This window comes from Protopterus annectens, chromosome 6.part0 (genome assembly GCF_019279795.1).
Source record: "Protopterus annectens isolate FY-2018-M chromosome 6.part0, PAN1.0, whole genome shotgun sequence".
Taxonomy (NCBI): Eukaryota; Metazoa; Chordata; order Ceratodontiformes; family Protopteridae; genus Protopterus; species Protopterus annectens.
Window position 1 is genome coordinate 1411404555 of NC_056737.1, and position 22796 is coordinate 1411427350.

Genomic DNA, 22796 nt, shown 5'->3' on the forward strand with positions numbered 1-22796 from the left:
TGTAGAAACAGATGTAGTAGAGTAGGACAGTAGGTGAGGGCGACTTGAAGGTAAATTAGTAAGACGGAGGGAGAAGTTTGCTTTTGCAGCACATTAATTTGAAAGAGTTGTGATGTATATTCTAGAAGGGCTAAGCTAAACAAGAGTGTTGCATGATCACAGCCATGTACTATATAACTGGGTTTTGACTCATTTTTTAAACTCCATAGTGCTGGTAGTGGATCTAATGGTTTAAGGGAGTGAATTCCAGAGCTTGGCAATGTGATCTGAGAAAAGAGACTCCAGCAATGTTCTTAGCTTCATTTGCTTTTAATGATATTTTGTTAGTGGAACGTAGAACTCGATTATTGGAGTAGGGTTCAATTATGTTTTGGAGAACTAGGGTTTTTCTGGTTGGTAAAGTAATTTGTGAGCAGTTATTAATTTATTATAGTTTAGTAGGTGTGGTAGTTCCAGCCAGGAGAGTTGTTTAAAGGGTAGACAGCAGTGTGCATGATAGGCAGAATCTGTAGCAAATTTTGCTATTTTTATTATAACAAGATTCAAGCTTACCAAGGTCTGAAATCTTCATGTTTGTAAGTATGGGAGAAGCATAGAGTAAGGTTGAGAGAAGGTGTATTCTTGAGATGGCTATCCTGGTTTCATTGGTTAGAAATTTCTTACTTCTGTAAAGTGTACCAATTTTTTATGAGTTTTCTTTATAGTTTGGGAACTATGCATGTCAAATACATATGATGAGCATAAATTGATACTGACAGTCTTGAGGATTTTTCCCTTCCTGCTCTTGCCCACTCCTATAATGGAAGGGTACTGGCCTACCTTAAATACATGTTTGTGGAGTTCCCTTTGGGTTCATTTTAATTTAACACATGGTAACACACGGAACAGGAAAAAAAAAAAATAAAAATTTGTGGCCATTAAAATTATTCGGTTTGACAACACACAGACACATGAGTGTGCACTCTTGCGCAAAGTAGCAGGCTCTCCAACATACCCACATAAGCTTATAAGAACATCAGCTGTCTTTTATAGCTTTAAATTAGTTTTAAAATTTCTATACAGGGAAGCTTCTGAGTGGTATTACCTCACTATAGCTAGACTAAAAATGAGCAACAGTTCTTTACTATAAAGGGAGATATGCAGGTCAGCGAAGAAATGACTCATATACGAATTCTGATGATTTATTTATCTGAAAACTAGGTAGATGGACGGGTCCTTGTACCATTTTCAGCCATGAAGGAGGCAAGGCAGAAGTCATAGTTAAATTAAACAGAACAGCATAAGAAGAAAACATTGCACGAGTCACAGGTACTTATTATATAAGACAGCATGCACAGCAAAAGAATGCATAGCATAACAGTTACACCTACCATAAGAAGAATAAATTGCAAAAGTCAGAGGTATTTGTTAAATAAGCAAAAAAAGTAATACATACATTAACTGAAGTAGTGTAAGCAAGACAAGATCAGGCTTGAGACAAAACATTGTATTGAAATAGAAATTAGGTAGCATAGCTGGAATAAGCTTAACCACCTTTGATAAATTATACATTTGATTATCGGACAGCCTGGCTTTGGTATAATCATCTGTGCAAAAGGTATTAAGATAGTTAAAATGCATGGTAACTCATGTAGCATCAGACAGAGTAATTTGGACTTTTTGAGATGTTATAAAGGTGTTGGTACAACTGTCATTTACAATAAAAGGTTTGTATGGAGGGTTTAAGAAGGTAATAGCTAAAGGATGAAAAGATGGAGAGTTTGAAGTGTTTGTGGGGCAGAAATATTGGGAGCAGGTATGGAAAAATTTGATTGGGTATCAAAAAAATTTGGAGGTCTGTGATGAAGGTTTAGAAATGGTGTGTGAAGACTGTGAGAAGTAAGAGAGGGAGATTGAAGTGTTTGTGGGGCAGAGATATTGGGAGCAGGTATGGAAAAATTTGGTTGGGTATTAAAAAATTGGAGGTCTGTGATGAAGGTTTAAAGATGGTGTGTGAAGATTGTGAGAAGCAAGAGAGGGGGTGGCAGTATTAGAGTGAGTGGGAGAGAAAGGAGAGGGTGCAAGAGAGGTATGGAAGGTACTTCGTATGGTTAGAAAATAAAGAATGAGTTGTGCATTGAACGGCAAAGATCTGTGTTTCATGACTTTAAAAGGGACTAATGTTGGACTTGGTATAGTAGGATGAATTATCCTGTCCTGTGGGTTCATGTATGTCTCAAATGGAAGAGGTTATAGGGAACCCACATCTACACTTACGAAATACAGAACAAGTATTTACCAGAGCTTAATGCTGGTGTGCATTGGAGCCAAACTATGGTTTATGATTTGGGGGTCAAGAAAATTAAAAACTATGAGATGTCTGCAATTAAAAATCACAACAACAATTCTTGAATTTATTCAAAATTTTATGATGCTAAAGATTTATGGTGGTGGTGGGGATGCCACCTTTTTAAATGCCGAAGGTGGGACATTTTTATGGAAATGTGTAATTTTGCAGAACACATCATACCTACAAATAGTGCAAAGGACTGGATTTCACTTTGTTGTCAAAATAAAAGCTTAGTTTTATAGAAGTTCAGTTGTTTTGGTTATTATATATTATATTATTGTGTTTTACATAGAAAATAATTGCTTTATGTAACTATGAGAGGAAGCTTATGAAATATTTGTTTCCTAAATTCTCAGTACATTTGCCATTTTTCATGTTTTTTCCACAGGATCAGCTGTCTAAACTGTCTTGTGTAAAAAGGGACAAGTGATAACCCTAGGTAGTGGGCAGTGGTCTGGTGCCCTGCTCAGGTGGGCAAAAGTTAAGGCCCTCTGCACTAGATGAAGACACAAAGATGGTGGTGCCTCCATATTTGTAAAAAAAACACTCCTCCTCCAGACTAGTCAAACAAAATAACAATCTGGAACTTCTCCACATCCAGTTTACCATTAGCAAGATACCCCTTAATGCATCATAGCTAACTATATTAGCCCTCTATGTCCCCCTCATACCATAACTCCTACCTAAGTAGTAAGAAGTCTCTATGCATTAAGCCAAACACCATTCTCCTAGGGGACTTCAGCTACCACTCCTTTAACTGGGAGATGTATACATCTTTTGACATGTAGACCCTGAGATTTCTGGACTTCATCAATATAAACTCTCTGGACCAGTTATTCAGCACCCCAATCAGAGGTGATAAAATCCTGGACTTTTTCCTGACCAGTATAGGACAGCTCTGTTCCCTACTAAATGTAACTTCCTGTCTGCTGAAATTGGACCACAAATCAGTCACATACACCTTAAGACTGAAGCCAGGAGCATCCTTCAATACCTTGGTATTCAGATATTATGCCAAGGCTAATCTACTGAAACTGAGTGATGACCTGCCTAAATTCAACAACCCCTTTCAACTTGATAATCCCATTGCTTATGCGGTATCCTTTACTGTCAAATGTTTATGTATATCTGAATAGCTGCATAGATATATCTGTCCCCTTCTGAAGGAAATATAACAAATTCACAAATAACCCCCTAAGTGGAACCCACATATAAACAAGCTATTTAATTAAAAAAACTCATTACATGTAAAAATAAATGCAACTGTCAAAAACAAAAATGGTCTTGCTAAACTTAGGGAACTATGGACACTGATCAAATCAACCAAAGCAAGAGGTAAAAACTGCTACCCAGGCAAAGTATAACTGCAAAGCCATCTTTAACTATGTTGACAACAGGAACAATGCCTGGCACAGTACAGAGTTAATAGTAAATGATACCACATACCCTGACTCAGATGACATAGCCAATCTTATAGAAGAGAATTTTAGGTCTAACTTTACCATCTCAGCCCTCCAACTTTCCTAGCTCTCACACCTGCATTTATACACCCCCACAAAAAAGATCACCCTTGAACAAGTCCTTGAGGCACTATCCAGGGCCAAAAACACTTTTATGGATCTGGATAACATACCAGGATGCTTATTGGTCAGACTGAAACAAGATTTGTCAGACCCTATGCAAAGGTTATTTAATATCAGCCTCCAAACAGACTTTCCTCCAGCTGAATGGAGGACAGCAGCTGTCATCCTCTTGCACAAAGTTGAAGCATCAATGGACCTGGGAAATTATAGGCCCATACTCTGACCAGCATATTCTGTAATGCTATGAAAAGATTATGGAATTAATAAATAAGGAAATATGTAACCTATAAACACTCGACCCAAATCACTTTAGATTTTTTGAGGGCACGTCTTGCCTATTTAACCTGAATGAGTTAATTGCGAAAGTTACTCAAGGAAGAAGGGGTTGGGGTTGACATAATGGTTAAGGTGTTTACCTTTCAAACAGAAGGTGTAGAGTTTAATTTTCACCTTTGAGAGAAATTGGATAGGCTTAAAATGGCCCACAAGGGCACCCAGCCTTGTACTCACCTATGAACTTATGAACTGAAGCAATGAATGAGGTCAAATCAGTACACACGGCATATCTAAATCGCAAAGGCATTCATCATCATCTCACATGCAGGTATCACAGATAAACCATCACAGCTAAATGCTAATCTCTATGCATCTCATTGGATAACAGACTGGCTCACAAACAGAATCCAGGAAATCAGGGTAGGCTGCTGTACCTCCCCCACAAGACCAATCACTAGTGGCATACCTAGGGTTTAATCCTTGGGCTACTCCTCTTCGGCATTTACTTCTTGAAGGTGGAAGCTATTGTTAATGATTTTCTGCTGACCAAATTTGCAGTGTACTGTAAACTTGCTGTCATTATATACTCTTCAGAGGACACCAAAATCCACCAAGATGGCCTTCCCAACCCAAAAGCTGGTGTAAAAGAGGGAGTAAAACTAAATGCCAAGAAATACTTAACAGTATCTTTTGGCAAGCAAGAAGTTCCTTGTAACTAACACATTGACAACACATCCCTGAGAACTGATACAGTAGGAAAGGAACTGGGAACCTATATAGGCAATGGACCACCACATATCCATATATTGTAGGAAAGTGCTTTTTCATTGCACAGCTTATTAATAAGGGTATGGCATCTATGTCCAAGGATGTGATCATGCCACTGTATTCCACACTTATCAGGTTGACCACTGAGTATAATTCACCCTTCCGTGCGAACCTGTCCAAACATATGACACAACTTGAATGCCCACAATTCTTTCTTACTAAGAAAAATCAAGGGCATGGGGCTTCCAAGATGGTTGTGCACTGATCAACAGCTTAATTTCAGCTCTCCCAGTGTTCAGGAAAGAAACTGAGAAGTAAGAACTATTACTTCTGCTAGCTTGAGTAAAATTCAGTTACTGGCTACTAAGCACACTGCCTGGATGCCAGCAAGGAAGAAATTTAGAGAACCTGAAAGAAAATCAATTGTAAAAGGTGGACAGAAAACACTGACTGGGAAGAATCCTGCAGCTGTTCAGCAAAAAGGAGTTCAAGCTCCAGCTTTGATACAATAGATGGCTACCAGTAATTTAGAGGAAAAATAAATGTACTCAGAGGTGATTAAAATAAATGAAGCACTTACGGAGCTGACTAGATATTTAGATGAACCGATAAAACTGCAAAAATCAGAGGTTGCAATGAAAAAAGGGCTGGCTAGGTATGCGATTTATAGTGGAATAAAGTATTGTTGTGTATATGGCTGCATCGTTTTGAATCATTGAAGACCTCCTTTATTGTGACCGGACTCGCATTGCTGTTGGAGTTCTGTGGTGGATTTTCGGTTATTAGTAGGTATGCGATTTCTCAAGAAGAGCTGTTTCAAAAAATGGCAGAGGTAAAAGACAGAGCACACACAGAAAGCCTGAGATTTTCAGTTGTACCAGAGAAACTGGAAGGGACAGACTGTATTTATTTATTTTATTTATTTAAGTTTGATGACCAGGGTAGTCTACTGGGCCAATAAAGAGCCCGTTTTCAATGGTGGCCCTGGGAGAAAAGCTCCAAGAATTACAGTCACAATGAGTTACAGTTTAAATGATTATGGTATTGCAAAAACAAAATACACAATAGTATGTACAGAAAAAACATATTCATATAAGAATAAACAATTTGTCAAAGATCATAGAGTACATATTGACCATGGCAACTAGTCCTTGGCAGTTAGGTAGACTGAAAAATTACAGAATACATAAACATTTTGACAGAGTATTTAGAAAGGACATTTGTAAAACATAAAGCTGCTAGGTCCTATCAGGATTATGTAAAAATGTATTGTGAGGGGAGACTAAGAGTTATACTATATGTAATGTAAGCATAGTAAGATGGATATTAGAGAGGGAATTCAGACTCTGGAATGGGAATATAAAATTAAGATTAAGGATGAAGCAGTAGATAAGGTAGAATATGAGTTGGTTACAGTAGAGTGTAATAAGAGAGGTGGATTAGAGTGGTTTATGTTGGAGTATAACATGGGCATTCCCATTTAGATGATAAATGGGATTGATTTTATGAAAGTACAAATAAACAATTGGACTGGTATTCCACAGCAGAATTTGCTAACCAAAAGGGCACATTAAGTACATGCTCCAAATCTGTTCATGGAAAAACAGATATGATCTGTATTATTAAAGATGCCAGCAGAAAGAGTTGATCTGAACGAAACTGTGGCAGAGTGGCAAAATATTAAAAATTGGGGACAGTAGAGTGTTTGTGGAAAACGATTATTCACTTTATACCAGTCAGCAGAGAAGCAAATTTATCTCAATAATCAGGGAATTTTGAGAGCGGGCATAAGATTCAAGTTTCTCTATTCAGCTGTCTTCAGAATATTTTTTCCTGGAGGATCAAAGACATTTTTTGACACAGAACTGGCTAAGGAGAAAATACAACAGTTTATCCAACAATAAAGTGAGCATCAAACAGAAGGGGACTCTGCTTCTTATTCTTCTGGCAACAAAGTTCATAAATAGACTTTCACAGTGAAACATTTTCCAGTGTCCCAATGGAATCAGAGGTGCCTGAACTTGAACCAGAGTCTGGTGTTAGAAGATGGAGATGAACAGGAAGAAGGAAACCAGCAACGCAGACATTAGTGAATACATATGAAATTATAAAGTATCAATCACTTAACTGAAATATAATTTTTACAAGAAAAAGTAGCTAAGAAAGAGTGGACTTTTGTTGACTTTATTAAACCTGTGGGTGGACTGTAAAGCATATACTCCACTTTATGTCATTAATCTTTAGAAATACACTAAAAGGTAAAAAATCTAAGTAAAATCATTTTTGTTCTTAATAGTATTGTGTAAAACATTTCATGATATACCCACCAAACACACAAAGGGCACTGTATGTGTACCAGGTTCAAATATTCAATAAACAGCCCAAGAATTAAATAAAATAATGAATTTTTGATAGTCTCCATACTACAAAACATAAAATACTTAACAGTATCACCACATTTTTCATCCTTACATAGGACTTCATCAGATACTGCATTAACCTTTCTTAAACCTTTATATAGTATAAACAATTATCTAATTCTACCAAATACTTGATTAATTATTCACTCCTAAAAAAATATACACCTAATTTAAAAAAGCCTGTATATCTAGCCTACTTAAAAATCCTTATATATAACTCTAATACGTATTCATAATTGTGCATCACTTAATACACAAAGCTATGAGCAACAAGATGGTTACAAATAAACTGTTAACATTTATTAACCTAAAAATGTGATCCTATATAAAAATATAAATATAATTTACTGTGACTTATATGACAAATGAACCTCTGCTGCCCTCTAAAGGCCAAATAAATATATAACAATTACATAGCAATTTTATGCACCCATAAACAAATCCTTCACCCAATCCTTTTCATAATGATGAAATCATATACAGTGTTATAAATAAAAGGATAATATGTTAAAAAACATTTTCATAAAACAAATAAACCAAAAATTCTACAAAAATGCTCGGCACAGCAATTAGGACTTGGAAAAAGCAACCAAACAAGCCACGCTGCTTTGCTAGAGACGGCTTGCACCTGTCACCCTTAGGCTTTCGAATACTGACCAAGGCACTTGCCACCCCCATAGTGCCTTTTTTAGGCAAGGCTCAAAAGACAAACCCACTGCCGTAAATAGCACAAGTAACAAAAAAATGAGGGCAATGCTACTCAATGCCAGAAGTGCACGCACTCAAGGCACTCCTCAGTATGAAGAAAAACGATATATGTGCAGTAACAGAAACCTGGTTTAAGGCTCTGGAGAGCACCCCAGCACTACTAGGCTACAACTCATACCATACATTTTGGCCACAGAACCCGGACCGAAATACAAAAGGCTGGGGCGTATCCATATTCATCAAGGATACCCACACCTCATGGTTAGTGGCACAGCACAATGCTTGAGAGATCATCCACTGGAAACTAACAACAGGCAAAACTGCAATTCAAATTGTAGCTTGCTATAGATCACCGACCATGTCCCAGGACCCCCATTCCACATTTCTGGAAGCACTGGGAAACATAAAGGTCCTACCAAACACCCTAATATTGGGTGATTTCAATTACCCAAACATTAACTGGGAGAACTACTCAAGTACTAACTCCCTTGAACAATATTTCCCAGAATTTATAAACTCAAACACCCTGGATTAACTGGTCAACACTCCCACCAGAGGTGACAACATATTGGACCTGGTCATCACCAACATGGGCGAAAGGTGTTCCAAACCGGAGGTCAACCCCTTCCTTGCTGGTTAGATCTGACCATAAACAAATCACTCTGGATATTCACATTCCTCCCCCACCCCCGGTCAAGGAAACCACTGTGAAAAACTTTTCAAAAGCAAACTTCACGTTACTTAAGACTGAGATGGAAAAATTTCAAAGCCCCCTTGCTTAAAGGATAACGCTGTCCAAGTTGCAAAATCCTTTACTAATGCATTCTACAGGCACCTACAAGAATGCATGGATCGTGCTATCCAAAGCAAAACCAAGACTCACTCCTCCAAGAAAATGAAACTGGTCTGGTGGACCCCTGCCATAAACAAGCTATACAATAGAAGGAGGAAACTAGAACAGAAAAGAGTAAAATCCCAAGAAGGGAAGACATCCCTGATCAGTATCAGCAAGGAACTATGATCTCTCATAAAATCATCCAAGGCTAGCTTCGAAAGAAAAATTGCCAAGTACTCAAAAGATAACCACAAGGCATTCTTTAGCTATGTCAAAAATCTAAGTTGCAATGCTCAGATCTGCTCAGAGTTAGTGCAGAATGGCACAAAATACACTGAACCAACCGATATCACCAACATCCTGGCAGACAGGTTCAGTGCAAACTTCACCCCCCTTTCACCCCCAAAAGGGCCCATAACCATACCAGAAGAATGTAGAACCCCTGAAATCACAGGCACTCAGGTTAAAACAGCCCTCTAAAAAGCCAAAAACACAGCATCAATGGGACCAGATGGTGTCCCAGGTTGTGTCCTACATGAGCTCAAAGATGAACTAACCCCTCACCTAAACACACTGCTCAAACTCAGCCTCTCCACCGGCTATGTACCCATAGAGTGGCACATAGCAATGGTTATTCCACTCCACAAAAGTGGAGCCACAACAGACCCCGGGAACTATCGCCCTATAAGCCTAACTAGCTTGGTCTGCAAGGCTATGGAGAGCATCATCATGGAACTCATTAACAGAGACATTGGAGAACTCCAAACACTGGACCCTACCCAGTTCAGCTTTGTTAAGTGCAGATCATGCCTCCTAAACCTGGTGGACTTCTTTGAGACAGTTACATTACAAAGGCTATAGATGAGGGAAAGGTGGTACACACAGCCTACCTAGACCTCACAAAGGCCTTTGACACCATTCCCCATTCTGGTATTATAGACAAGCTCACCAGCCTGAACATAAACCCCTACATCCCAAGATGGGTTGCCAACTGGCTCACGGACAGAACCCACATGGTGAGAGTTGTGGGAGCTAGGTCAGACTCTAAATTGGTTACAAGTGGCGTTCCCCAGGGCTCAGTCCTAGGACCCCTCCTGTTCAGCATATACTTCTCAGAGGTACAGGCAAGTACAGGAGGACTATGGCTGGCCAAGTTCACAGAAGAATTAAAACTAGGGACTATAACTGACTATCTGTTTGACACAGACATCCTCCAAAAGGGTCTCACTGAGACGGATACCTGGTATCAAAATCATGGCCTCTAGCTAAATGCCAAAAAGTGCATAGTCATCCCCTTTGAAAAAAACAAAGTACCCACAAACTACCACATAGGTGGTAGTCCCCTAAATACGGAAGACGTAATAAGGGATCTGGGGACCCAAATAGATAATAATCTCTCCTTTGATAATCACATCACCAAAGTGGTTAGAAAATCCTTCTATGTGGCCCACGGAATCACAAAAGGGTTCGCATCCAGATCAAAAGAGGTCATTGTGCCCCTCTACTCATCACTCATCAGGCCCATCATAGAGTACAATGCCCCATTTGGGATGCACCTTACAAGACACCTGCAACAGCTGGCAAGACCACAAAAGTACCTCACCAATAGGATCACTGGCCTCAAACAGATGCTGTATGCAGCTCAACTGAGGAAACTCCAGCTGTACTCGGTTGCATACTGCCTACTCAGAGGTGATCTCTGCCTGACATACAAGGCCATGTCCAAACCAGAATTGAGGGACATGCTCCACCTAAAGAAAACCATATCCCCTCGAGCCATATGCTCTAGGGATCTAAACCTCACCACAACAATAAATAGGACGTGCTGGAGGGATAGATTCCTGTCCCAGAGACTTCCCATGCTTTGGAACAAGATTTCAATCTACATTAGGCAGAGCTCCTCGCTAACACTCTTCAAGAGAAACCTTGACGAGTGGATGGGAAACAGAAAGTTTACCCCAGGGATCACTTCAGTGGTTCTGTTGGACAGAGGCACAGGGAACTAATCTAAGGGGGCGGTGAAAGCCAGCACATTCTGGCTAGGCTTATAAATGCCTTTGGGCAGATAGCCTAGTACCAACCTATGAACCTATGAATTCAAAAGGTATTTTGTGTTTTTGAATTGTTTACTTTTTCTAAGTCCTAATTGCTGTGCCGAGTATTTTTGTTGAAAAAACATTTTCATTCTATTGTCCTCAAAAAACTATAACATGTATATATATATATATATATATATATATATATATATATATATATATATTGTATAACAATATTTAACAATATATAAAAACTGTAAAAATGATGAAACAGCCTATAAAATCTATTAGATATATATATATATATATATATATATATATATATATATATATATATATATATAGATATAGATATATATAGATATAGATATATATGTTATATATTTAAATGTAACCTCTCACAGTACTTAGAATAAATTATTTAGAGCCTGGCAGACCGAAGTTTAACACTGGGGCCAGGGAGATGTTTTCATTTAAACATGGGTATCTGTTGGCTTCCAAAATGAACTGCCAATGTCTATATTTACTTTTAGTCTCCCAGGGCCTTCCCCTTGGGTGTTGTACAACTTTTTTAAAACAAAATACTGAATGTAGCCTTTTTACACTCTAGTGTACCTTTATATAGTGCATTTGTCATGTCCTTTTTCTTCATATCAAAGAAGTGTTCATAAATCCTTCTTTTTAAGGCTCTCTCAGTTTTCCCACATAAAATGCCCAACATATTTTACACTGGTCCAAACTGATAACCCCTTTACTATTACAGTTTGTAAAACTCTTAGCTTGTATATACCTTTCCTTAATGGAGATATATACATGTTTACTATTACATATGTGGGTGCAGTGAGCGCATGCCCCACATTTAAGTTTCTTATTTAATCAAGGAGCCTCAGTCCTCACCACTTTGTAAATTAATTTCTGTTTTTAGTGCCCATCTCTCACCAGTATCAGTGGTGAGGATTGAGGCTCTTTGATTAGTGGCCCGGGGTAAAGGGAGGCCGTCACACCATTAATAATGACTTTATCCCTGTATGCTACAGCACTATCCACTTATTAATCCAGGTGTGCATTATTTGGAGAAGAATATGCAAAAGTAGAAGCTGCAACATTTTCTGTAGCTTTTAGTGTCCCATTAATGGCAACATTCTTTTTTGATTTTATTCTTCGGAGTCTGAAAATAATGGTTAACAGAATATATTGCCTCTGTTGCTTTCTAACGGCTGCTGTTCTCAGAAGCAGATCATGTGTCGATTCTACCATCTTGTAGTCTACTGTTCAGTCTTTTTTTTCCAGATTCTTTTCTCCTCTGCTTGCTGACCATCAAGCATTCTTATCAGGCCTCCTACAGACAGCGAGGTCCACTAGGGCCATCTTCCAGGCAATGTCTGGGAGTTTGATGATCTTGTCATCATTTCAGCAATGAGAACTATACATTCAAAGGTACTGACTAAGCTTATGATGACAAAGACCTTGTATGTTGGGCATAACTCCTCTTCTTGGGAGGAAATATAGTAACCTACATTATAGTGTGGACTGACTACACCCCTCTTTCAGCCTGTACTTTCCTTCACCTGTCTGATAAAGAGATACAGTTACTAGCTTGGGTGGCCATGGCCACATTGTACCTTGCATTAGACCCTACACTTTTCACTTCATCCCTGCCCTCTGACAGTGTTTGGGTTGAAAGTGAGGAGTTGAGCCATCCTGAGACTACCTCCTTCCTTAAGATAGGCACCCCCATCCTCCCAGCGTCATCATTAACAGCCTATTCCAGTAGCTGAACTCAGGTCACCCAGGCCTTATTCCACTGGTGTAACTATTTTCCCTCTTCCTTTCACAGATTTACTGTGAATTAATTTAAACACCATACAGCCTTCTAAATAAGTCACCATCAAATACCTTATACTAGCAGCAGGTGCAGCTTTTTTTTTAGTAAAATCTGCCTTTGATTATTGGCCATGCCTACTTTTCAGTCCTCATAGCTCACATACTATAGGCCACCATTACTAGCCATATTTATTCAGAATCAGCCAACCAAGATTTTTGCCTTTAATTTAGTTTGGATTATACAAATAACAGTTTCATTTGTGATTACTGAATAACTGATTGAAGTGTGCCGTGTACTGTTTTGAATATAAGAATGGACGGACAATCCTTGCGCATATATGCATGTATGCAGGCATGCCTACAAGTTTACTGAGACTTTTGTCATTGTTTCATAGCCTGCAGTCACTACATCTGACTCTGATATTGTAGGAGAAATGTCACAAAGCCCTGCACCTGCAAGTTTACCAAGATGTTTGTTATTATTTCATAGCCTGCAGTCACTACATCTGACCTCAATATTGCAGGAACTCTGTCACAAAGCCCTACACCTACAAGTTTACCAATATTTTTGTTATTGTTACACAGCCTGCAGCCACTACATCTGACCTCAATATTGGGAACTCTGTCACAAAGCCCTACACCTACACGTTTACTGAGACTTTTGTCATTTTTTTATGTATGCATATTTATCATGAAGAACCTTGCTGTGTATTAACTTTAATCAGTTAAATACATGCCTGATCTGTGAATGAAAGGCTCTGTGAAATAGTAGGACCCCTTACTAAGCTGGCTACTGTCTCCTTTTGCTTGACCGGTAGACTATACTGCATATGCCTGGTATTTAGTCTCAGGAAATGACAGAAAAACCTGTTTTACTTGCATCTGTTTATTAATTGTTTTTTTCTGGCTATAAAGTGATTGCTCTCAGTTATAAATTGACCTGAGGGTGGTAATAAATAAAGCTACAGATAATGGCAAACTAGTCTCTTCTTTATTTCTACACTTGTCTAAAGCCTTCAACATAGTTTGTCATAACAAACTTCTTCAAATGTCCTCACTAGGTCTCCCTCAGCCCACCATTCTGTGGTTCAAAAGCTAACTGTCTAATATGTATCAGTGAGAAAAATGGCACTCTACACTCTCTCCTTACCTGCCAGTCACCACTGGTGTACTACAAGGATCTATACTTGGTCCCCTCTTCTTCAATATTTTCACCAACACTGTATACGTCTACAAAACATGCCACTCTAATACAACATGCAGATGATTCCACTCTCATTTGCACATCTGACAATGTGGCACACCTCCAAAAAATTACTTAGGAAGCTTCAGCAGCCACTGAAACATGGCTTCGTAACTCACAACCCATGCTTAACCCAAAAAAGACCAAACTAGTACTTTTTTCCCTAAATCTTTCTCTCATGAAAAAAAAAACTAAATTTAACGTCCTCTCTCTTGATAATACAATGATTGAAGTCACTTCTCATACCAAATTATTAGGGGTGACAGTGGATTGTAATCTTACATTTGACTTGCATATACAAAATTGCATAAAGAAAAACTCATCGAAAACTAGGGATGCTATACAGAGGCAAAAATGTTCTCAGCGATGCAACTAAAATTACACTTGCCACTACTTATCTCCTCCCTAGTCTTCTTTATGGCACTCCCATCCTTACTAACCTCCAGGCTTCACAAAAAAATTGAAACTTGAACAATGCTATAGCAAAGTTGCTAAATTTGCAGCACATATCCCTTTCAGAACCCACTACAATATAGCACTGAAAAGCCTAAATTAGTTAGAACTGCCACATCAGATAGCATATACACAACTTCTTACCACCCATAACATTATCCAGTGTCCGTCTGCCTGTCCAGCACTAAAAACATTCAACACAACTATGTTCCCAGTCAGTCATTGCCATCTTGTGACTAAAAACTCCTGTCTGTCTACAAACCTATCAAATCTGCTGGGCTTTGCCTGTTCTTGTATAAGATTGCTAAGGCCTGGAACTCTTACCTGTATCCATCAGGTCTATACCCACCCTCCGTCTTTCAAAACCACTCTGAAAGACTTCCTAGCTAAAATCTGTCTCTGTTTTTGTTCAAAACCAGGATAACCTATAGCCCTAAATGTGAACAAGTGCCTTTTCATCCTTTATACCTCCTTACTCTCCCTTCTTCACTTACTTCCTTACTACTATCTATGTCTCTTCTCTGACTTTCTCTTTAAATATACCAGAAGCCTGTTTTTTCCTCAGTTCATATTGCAATCCTTACTTGTATTACACTAACTTACCTTAATTTCTCAATAAAGTGTCTCAAATTTCTCTAAATATTAAATGATTGTCATATACCTCTTATAGATTGTTGACCAATGTTTTTATATTATGTCTAATTTGTTATAATTATTTAAAGGTGAAGATGTTTTTATTTTATTTCTGAAGATTGTAAAATTATTGTTCTTAAAATGTTTTGTAATAATTTGGAACTTTTCTTCCTGAGCCTCCTCTGAAAATGGGCTTCTACCCAGTCAGATTTTCCTGATAATCAAATGTCAATAAATAAATGAATATGAATGTGCTGTATGAATGAACAGGTGGGTGTGTATGCGCATATTTTAGCATCACTAGGTGGGCTGCAAACTGGCTCACAGATAGAACCCACAGTGGGAAAATAGCTGACTCCAAGTCAGATTGCCGAACAGTCACGAGTGGAGTCCCACAGGTCTCGGTCCTGGGTCCTCTCCTGTCTGGTATCTACTTTTAAGTCCAGGCCAACATGAAGGGACTCTGGCTGACAATGTTCGCAGACAATTGCAACTTGGGAGCTATTATTAACCCCCCAAGTGATGTTGACATCCTACAGAAAGGCCCAACTGAGACCAACGACTGGTGTTGGAACCATGGCCTTGAGCTCAATGCCAAAAAATGTGTCGTCATCCCCTTTGGGAAAAAACAGGTTCACACTAAATTGCCACATCGATCGTAGCCCACTGAACACAGAAGACATTATAAGAGATCTGGTAACACAGGTTGACAACAACCTCTCTTTTGACCACCACATTGCCACTGTGGCACATCTCATTATTAAGGGTTTTGCATCCAGGAAGAAAGGTCATTGTCTCCTTCTACTCTTCCCTCATTAGGCCAATCATTGAGTACAATGCCCTATTTTGCATGTACCTCACTAGACACCTGCAACAACTGGAGAGGCTGCAAAAGTACCTCACAAAGAGGATCCCAGGCCTTAAACACTTGTCCTATATGGACAGACTCAAAAAACTCCAACTATTCTCTGTCTCATATTGCCTAGAGGCGATCTCTGCTTGACTTACAAACCTATGTCTGTTAGAAATGCTACATCTAAAGAAATCCCAATCCGAATGCACTACTTGCTACAGAGACCTCAACCTCATTACCACAATCAACAGAACAAGCTGGAGGGATAGGTTCATAACCCAGAGAATGCCCATGCTATGAAATAGACTTCCCATACATGTCAAAAAGAGCACCTCACTGGCCCTCTTCAAGAGAAATCTTGATGAGTGGATGGGAAATAGAAAATTCAACCCGGGGATCACTCCAGTGGCTCTACTCGACAGAGGCACTGGGAACTAAGGTCGGGTGGCATGATGCCAGGGTAATCCTATGGGCTAGGCTTGTAAAGGCTCCAGGGCCATTAGCCTAGTACACACCTATGAACCTATGAACCTATGAACATGAATGAGACAATGTAAGAATATGGGCATATAGAAAACAGGCAAGTCATCACAACCGCCAATCATTAAAAAAAATATTAATCCTTCAATTCTAGAGGAGTAGGGAAAATATAACAGTAATCCTCAAATGACATATTTACTCTGTTTGTTACAGTCCCATGTTTGTGCTGCAATCACCATAAAAGCGAGGAAGATTGAGTTCCTAAGCTGCTGCATTATTATCAGCTATTTCATCATTGTTGTTAGTCACTTCAGTTAAACAATGTACTTTGCATTCAGTAATTTTCTGACCAGTATACTTTGATTTTGTTAATAACAAGAGGTTAGGATCACGGCCAAGCAGGTAACCATTTGAAATGTTGGGACCTGCTGGAATGAGTCCCAAAACATGGAGACTGAATGGCCAAAAAACGGACTTACATATACTAACATATACTGAATATTCCCCTTTCTTCAAGGTATGGTGATCTCGGAGGTGGTATATATAAGTTCAGGGTGGCCCCCTCCCTACAAACCCCCCCCCACCTACAAAAAAAGAAAAAAGCAATCTAAATAAGAAGAGCGATGTTCAAAATTCATTCTTCTCCTGGATTTCTGGTCTTGGAGAGTGCCAACATTTCAATAGGGAACCCTGGATGGCAATTGCACAAACCTGAAAAAATCTGTTAGTAGCAGTACTACATGTTATGGCTTACTAAAGTGATTATATTACTGATACATCACTGGTTATCTTTCCAAAATAGCATTTCTATGTCAGTAATCTGAATTCATTCAAGCATTTTAAGTTTGGGGTTACCTGCAGGTATTAGTGTTCTCTGTTCATTATAGAGCCAGTTCCCATGAAAGCTTTGGTATGCAGCTTAAAATCGAGTATTCCATGTTGTATCTGTAGACAGCTGAAAGTTACTACAGCCACAGGAAATGGCTTTAATAATTCTTTTGCCAACCGTTGACTGTTTTAGCATGAAGGTTTATAAGTAGCAGTAGAATGAGTCCTAAATCTGCACCATTACAACCTACTGTAGAATAGGATAGTCATCTATCTAAATTTGCTTGGATCCTTCGAAGTCACTTCTTTACTTCATTTTTAAAATGACAAATGAGGATAGCTTGCAGCTATACCATCAAGGCAGATTACTATAGCTTGCCTTTCATATTTTGTGGTCAGAAATGGGACTAGCATATTACCAACCTCATCTTACATTTTATACATTTGTTTTTTACAAAATGATGCAAATTTTACATGTTTCTTGTTACAGTCCTTTGGAGGTGTTATATGATTGATATTTTGTATCTGAATGTGAAACCACACTAAGTTAAGCAACTATAAAACCAAAACAAAGTCATGCTAAACAATGTGTCTGGTATTAATGTTATGGCTTTTCATGTTGCTCAGTAATGCAGTCCAGTGTTATAATGAGATGCATTATGCTAATTCAGTTTCCATTGCTGGGTAGTTGGACCTCAGGACCCATTATCAAGTTTGCTTCTTCTCTTGTAACCTATCACAGTCCCAGAAACACTGGGTTTCTGTAACAGTTGGGTCAACTGTTGCTGCCAGTTAATTTTTTAAATCACCATTTAATAACTTAGCCACTGGATGGTTGCTTACTTTGTTATTCCTTTGTACTCTGCCTATATTAAGAACAGCTCATAAACTGCTGTTTTAGACACAGTGCCATAGAACTGTGAAAACTGAGTGTGCTTAAGCTCCTTAAGTAAGAAATCCATTCATTTAACTTTACAGGCTACCCACAACTGAAAGCTGCCCTTCATTTGCCACACTAAAGAAAGAAAAAAGAATGAATGAAATGAACAGAAACCCTTATTTCAATTTAGAGATATACGGTATGTTTCTACACAAAATAATCTACAGTGAAAAAGTAGCCACTATAGTCCACTAACACAGAATACTTAAGCAACAATCCACAACTGTGTGTGCATATGTTAGGATTTTCACAGTTAGTGTAGTTTGATTACGACGGTGAAGCCTGAGTGATTAAACAAAAATAATATTGGGTAAATCCTAATAGTCCCAAAAGCAGGAGTGGATTATTGCTATTATACAATTATAATATTAAGAAATTGCTTACCTTTCTTAAATAATATCCGTATATGGGCACTTCATACTTCTTCCACTTTGTCTTCCCTTGGCTGATGTATTGCATATGTGTATGAGACTTACATTCCCACATTTGCACAGTACATCAGTGCAGTACAGAAGAAGTAACAGAGAAGACAGAATATTCATTGCTGTTTTTTTTTTTAACCATTGAAACCGTTTTTATGACGGGCACCACAAAAATATAAGGAAAATCAGATAGATTTCCATTTGTTAAATTTTGCAGAATGTACCAGATTTTGTTTATATTTTGCTCTGTCTCACAGAATATGCCAGTAGAAAGTCTGGCTACTCAATGATAATTCAGCAGCAGGGATTTTTTTTTCTGTTGGCATATGCTCGATTTACAGCAGGCATGCTGGTAGGGCTGTCCAATCAGTGTGTTTGTTTTTGAAGAGTAATGAGACGTTATTGTATAATCTTTATTTTCTGCATTTAGCTTTCTGTCATATAAGTAGAAGAAAAATACATTAACACTCTGTGGAGTTACAGAATCTGATTGTATCTGTGTGTGTGTGTGTGTGTGTGTGTGTGTGTGTGTGTGTGTGTGTGTGTGTGTGTGTGTGTGTGTGTATAGCAATGCAAGGGATTCCTGTCAAGCAAGGGGCTGGACACATATGAGTGGTTGGCAGCAGTGCAGGGGGGGGGTATCTATCTATGGGGGAATGTTTGATAGTTGTGGGAACCTATATTGTGATTGTCGGGGTGTCCTGTGCATAACCAGCATCACTCACCCATAAATGTGAACATTGAATTTAATGGTTAGAGGAAAAATTGCAGTAGTTTGTTTGAAGGACTGGGGCTGGGGAGTGCATGGAGGAGAATGGGGATTAGTTTGTACCGGATATCCAAGTGCTTTCAGCCTACATGGAGGTCTTCTTCTGATTAGTTGTAGGGATGATTGCACTCAAATCTCCCACTCACTGACTCCACTCCAACCAATGTAATATGTTGCCAGTATCATGGTTTCACCTAAATCCATGTTTTCCTAACTCTTACTCTGCATTCATATATCACTGTTTTAGTTTATTTACTATTAGACATCTGTTACTTTATTTCACACCAGTTTTATGTTGTAACTTTTTATCAACAAGTTTACTTTTGAATGGTATCCATATTATCTGAGTGGCAGTCAAAACTGTGCACTTTGCACTGAGCTCAAGATTGGCATTCCAAGAATTTAATTATAACACAGAAGTAAAAAGTACAAGTGATGATAAACCTAAAAAAAATCAAACCTTGATAAACACTGTTCTATAAATAAGTACAGAGATAGCATGATATCATTAAAAATGGCAACATAAATATTTTATTGGAAAATAGTGGCTAATGTAATAAATGTAGTTCAAGTCAAATCTAACAAATTTCATTAACAGTACAGTTACTGTTAGACACGGAGCTATACTGATTTTTGTAAGCATATCAAATGCATTAGATCATTCAGAAAACATGTTGTTATTACCTGAAATGATGCAACTCCTGGCTTTGTGATACCAGGAGGATGCTCGCCAGTACCATAACCTGCATAGCTGACCACCCAAGGCTCATGGAAGGTGATCCAAAACTTCACACGGTCTCCAAATGTAGAAAAACAGAAGTCCGCATAATCTGCAAAAGCATCCACAATTTTCTCATTCTGCCATCCACCAGTTTCTTGAAGAGCTTGTGGAAGGTCCCAGTGATACAAGGTCACCATTGGTTGTACACCAGATGCTAATACATTGCTTATAAGCTTATTGTAATAATCAACTCCATGCTTATTCAGACTGTTTCTGTAACCAGTGGGGAACAGTCTTGGCCATGATAGTGAGAACTTATATATTTTAGTCTGTAATCCTCTCAAGAGGTAGGCATCATAATCTATTTTATTGTAGCTGTCACAAGCAACATCGGCAGTCTGGTTATTATAGACCTGGTTCTCATGGCCAAATTTATCCCAGATGCTTTCTCCCTTTCCATGTTCTTCCCATCCTCCTTCAGTTTTAAATGAAGCGGAGGCTACTCCCCAGAGAAAATCTTCAGGAAAACTGTCAGATAGGAAGGTGTCTCTCTCTAAGTCTGTTTGGTTAGAAAATTTATCCCAAACTGTTTGATAAGATGAAAATTGTGCACCATGGAGTCTCTGTCGTTCTTGCTTATCATTAGGGTTTTGTGTTTTTAGTTGGTGTGACTGAAAGAGGAGACTGCAAAACATAAATACAAAAATAATAAGATTAAACATATTCTAGCTATCACACTCTATTTTTAGAAATGCTCATTAGAGCAGTAAATTTGAAAAAAAAAACACATTTTGCTTTACACATAGAAATAAGCAAAATATACTTTAGCTTAGTTGTTTCCCTCTGTATCAAAATATGAACAAAGTAGAGCTATCTCATTTAATGTTTAGCACAAGGTCCACAAACTGGCACACCTCAGTCTGTGAATTGTGTAAGCAGACTACATTTTTTGTCCACTTTCCAGCAGTCCTTTATAGCTTCAGCCTTCTATCACCTTCCATGTGACTGAATTCTTATAATAATTTATTTTCTTTGCTGGATCATGCACAGCATATGTTCCATGGCTCTGTGTGCTGCAGAAATAAGAATTACAATATTTGTTGCCATACATTCAGCTTTATGACCTCCCTGGCCTTGACTCTACCTTTTTTGTTCTGCACACACAGTAATTCCATAGTTTTGGGAGGGTTAGCGGACAGCACATGCAGCATGGAGCTCGCTGTAGTGCCGCTGTCAGTTTATTTCAATAAAAATTAAAAAAAAAAAAAAAATGGAATAGACCAGAAAATGTCTCTCACACAAAATGTTTATTAAACATTTGTATGAGAGACATTTCCTTGTCTATTTCATTTTTTTTATTTTTTCATGTCCTTGTGCATTTTGTGGTTATTGGTTACCTCAATTTATTTTCTGTTATTCGTCCTCCTCTATAACTGACAAGCAGAGTGGTAGGCTGCGGTTTGTCTGAAGCCATGTTTGCAGTGTATGACTCACTTAAATGGGGCAGCATCTAGATTTTTTTTTCTTGTTTTTGGTAACTGGAAATCTGAGCAGATCATATGCAGCAGAACTGGAGGCTGTCATTTCACAAATGACAGAAGGACAGAGAACAGGATAAATAAAGCTAACAGAAAGAGTAATGAATATATTGCACCTACACTGCAAACTCTTTTAACATTTTGGATTGGTACCAGAACCAAGGAACAGTGTGAAGAACAGCGTCTTTTCAAAGTCGTGACATAGATGGTGTGCACGTCTTGCTCCTGCAGATTATTTCTGCTTTACTAACTCAGGAGAGAGAAATGATGGGCCCATATCAATTATCAGATGCTTTGAGAGAATGAGTAGTGGAAGATGCTAATGCTTCACTTTATTCAGATTTTCAAATTAAAAGAAAACTACTACCATAAGACATCATTTGAAGTTTGAATAGTGTGTTTTGCTTTTAAGTATTTGTAAAGTTCAAAATCATCAGCATATTTCAGCTTTGTTTTTATAATTAATTTATTTTATTTTATTTAAGGAGGTTATTTAACATCTCTGAAGAGTATGTATCAAGGTATTACATTCTGGTTCTTGATCCATTGAAATGTTTTGTTTTGCTTATGTACTCTATAACAAAGTCAACAAAGATATGTTCTTTTTACTGTAACTACCTAACTAAATGTAAATTATAATTTGTCATGAAATCTCAGTCGGTTTCTCCTTTAGTGGCCAAGTTTTTGCCATTTTTTTCTATTAACTATATGTATTTTATTTATTTGTATTTATTTCTGCTTTTGATTGAGTCCATTTACACAGACCTTATTAAACCAGGGTAAAAAATTCCAACAGAATGCAAGATAAGATTGTAAGATGCAAAATAATCAGGTTTATTGCAAGCAATGTATGCATAAGTGTGTAAAGTGAGATCATACTAACATACACATTGCTGAATAAGCTTGCACATTCACAGCATGAATTAAAATGAAACTGTAGACTATTGATACATTATCTGTTAAGTATATCAGTAGCTACATTACAGTAATGTAACTATGCAAAAATAATAACATAATATGTTGTGATAGTATCGGTGATGTGATTAAAATATACAATAAATGAAGGCACCCACTGACTCACAAAAACTGCTGACAGAAAACATGAGTGTATAAGGCAGTATAACACTAAGGCACTTG

At 38.1% G+C, this 22796-nt stretch overlaps 1 protein-coding gene across 1 annotated transcript in view; it reads right to left on the reverse strand.

Annotated features, from left to right (window-relative positions):
- The window catches only part of LCT (lactase), a 773291-nt gene that overhangs the window by 517993 nt on the left and 232502 nt on the right, over positions 1-22796 (reverse strand). Inside the window, exon 6 of the mRNA XM_044073664.1 lies at positions 20085-20805. Within this exon, the coding sequence (XP_043929599.1) occupies positions 20085-20805 (721 nt within the window). The remainder of the gene's footprint in view (positions 1-20084; positions 20806-22796) is intronic.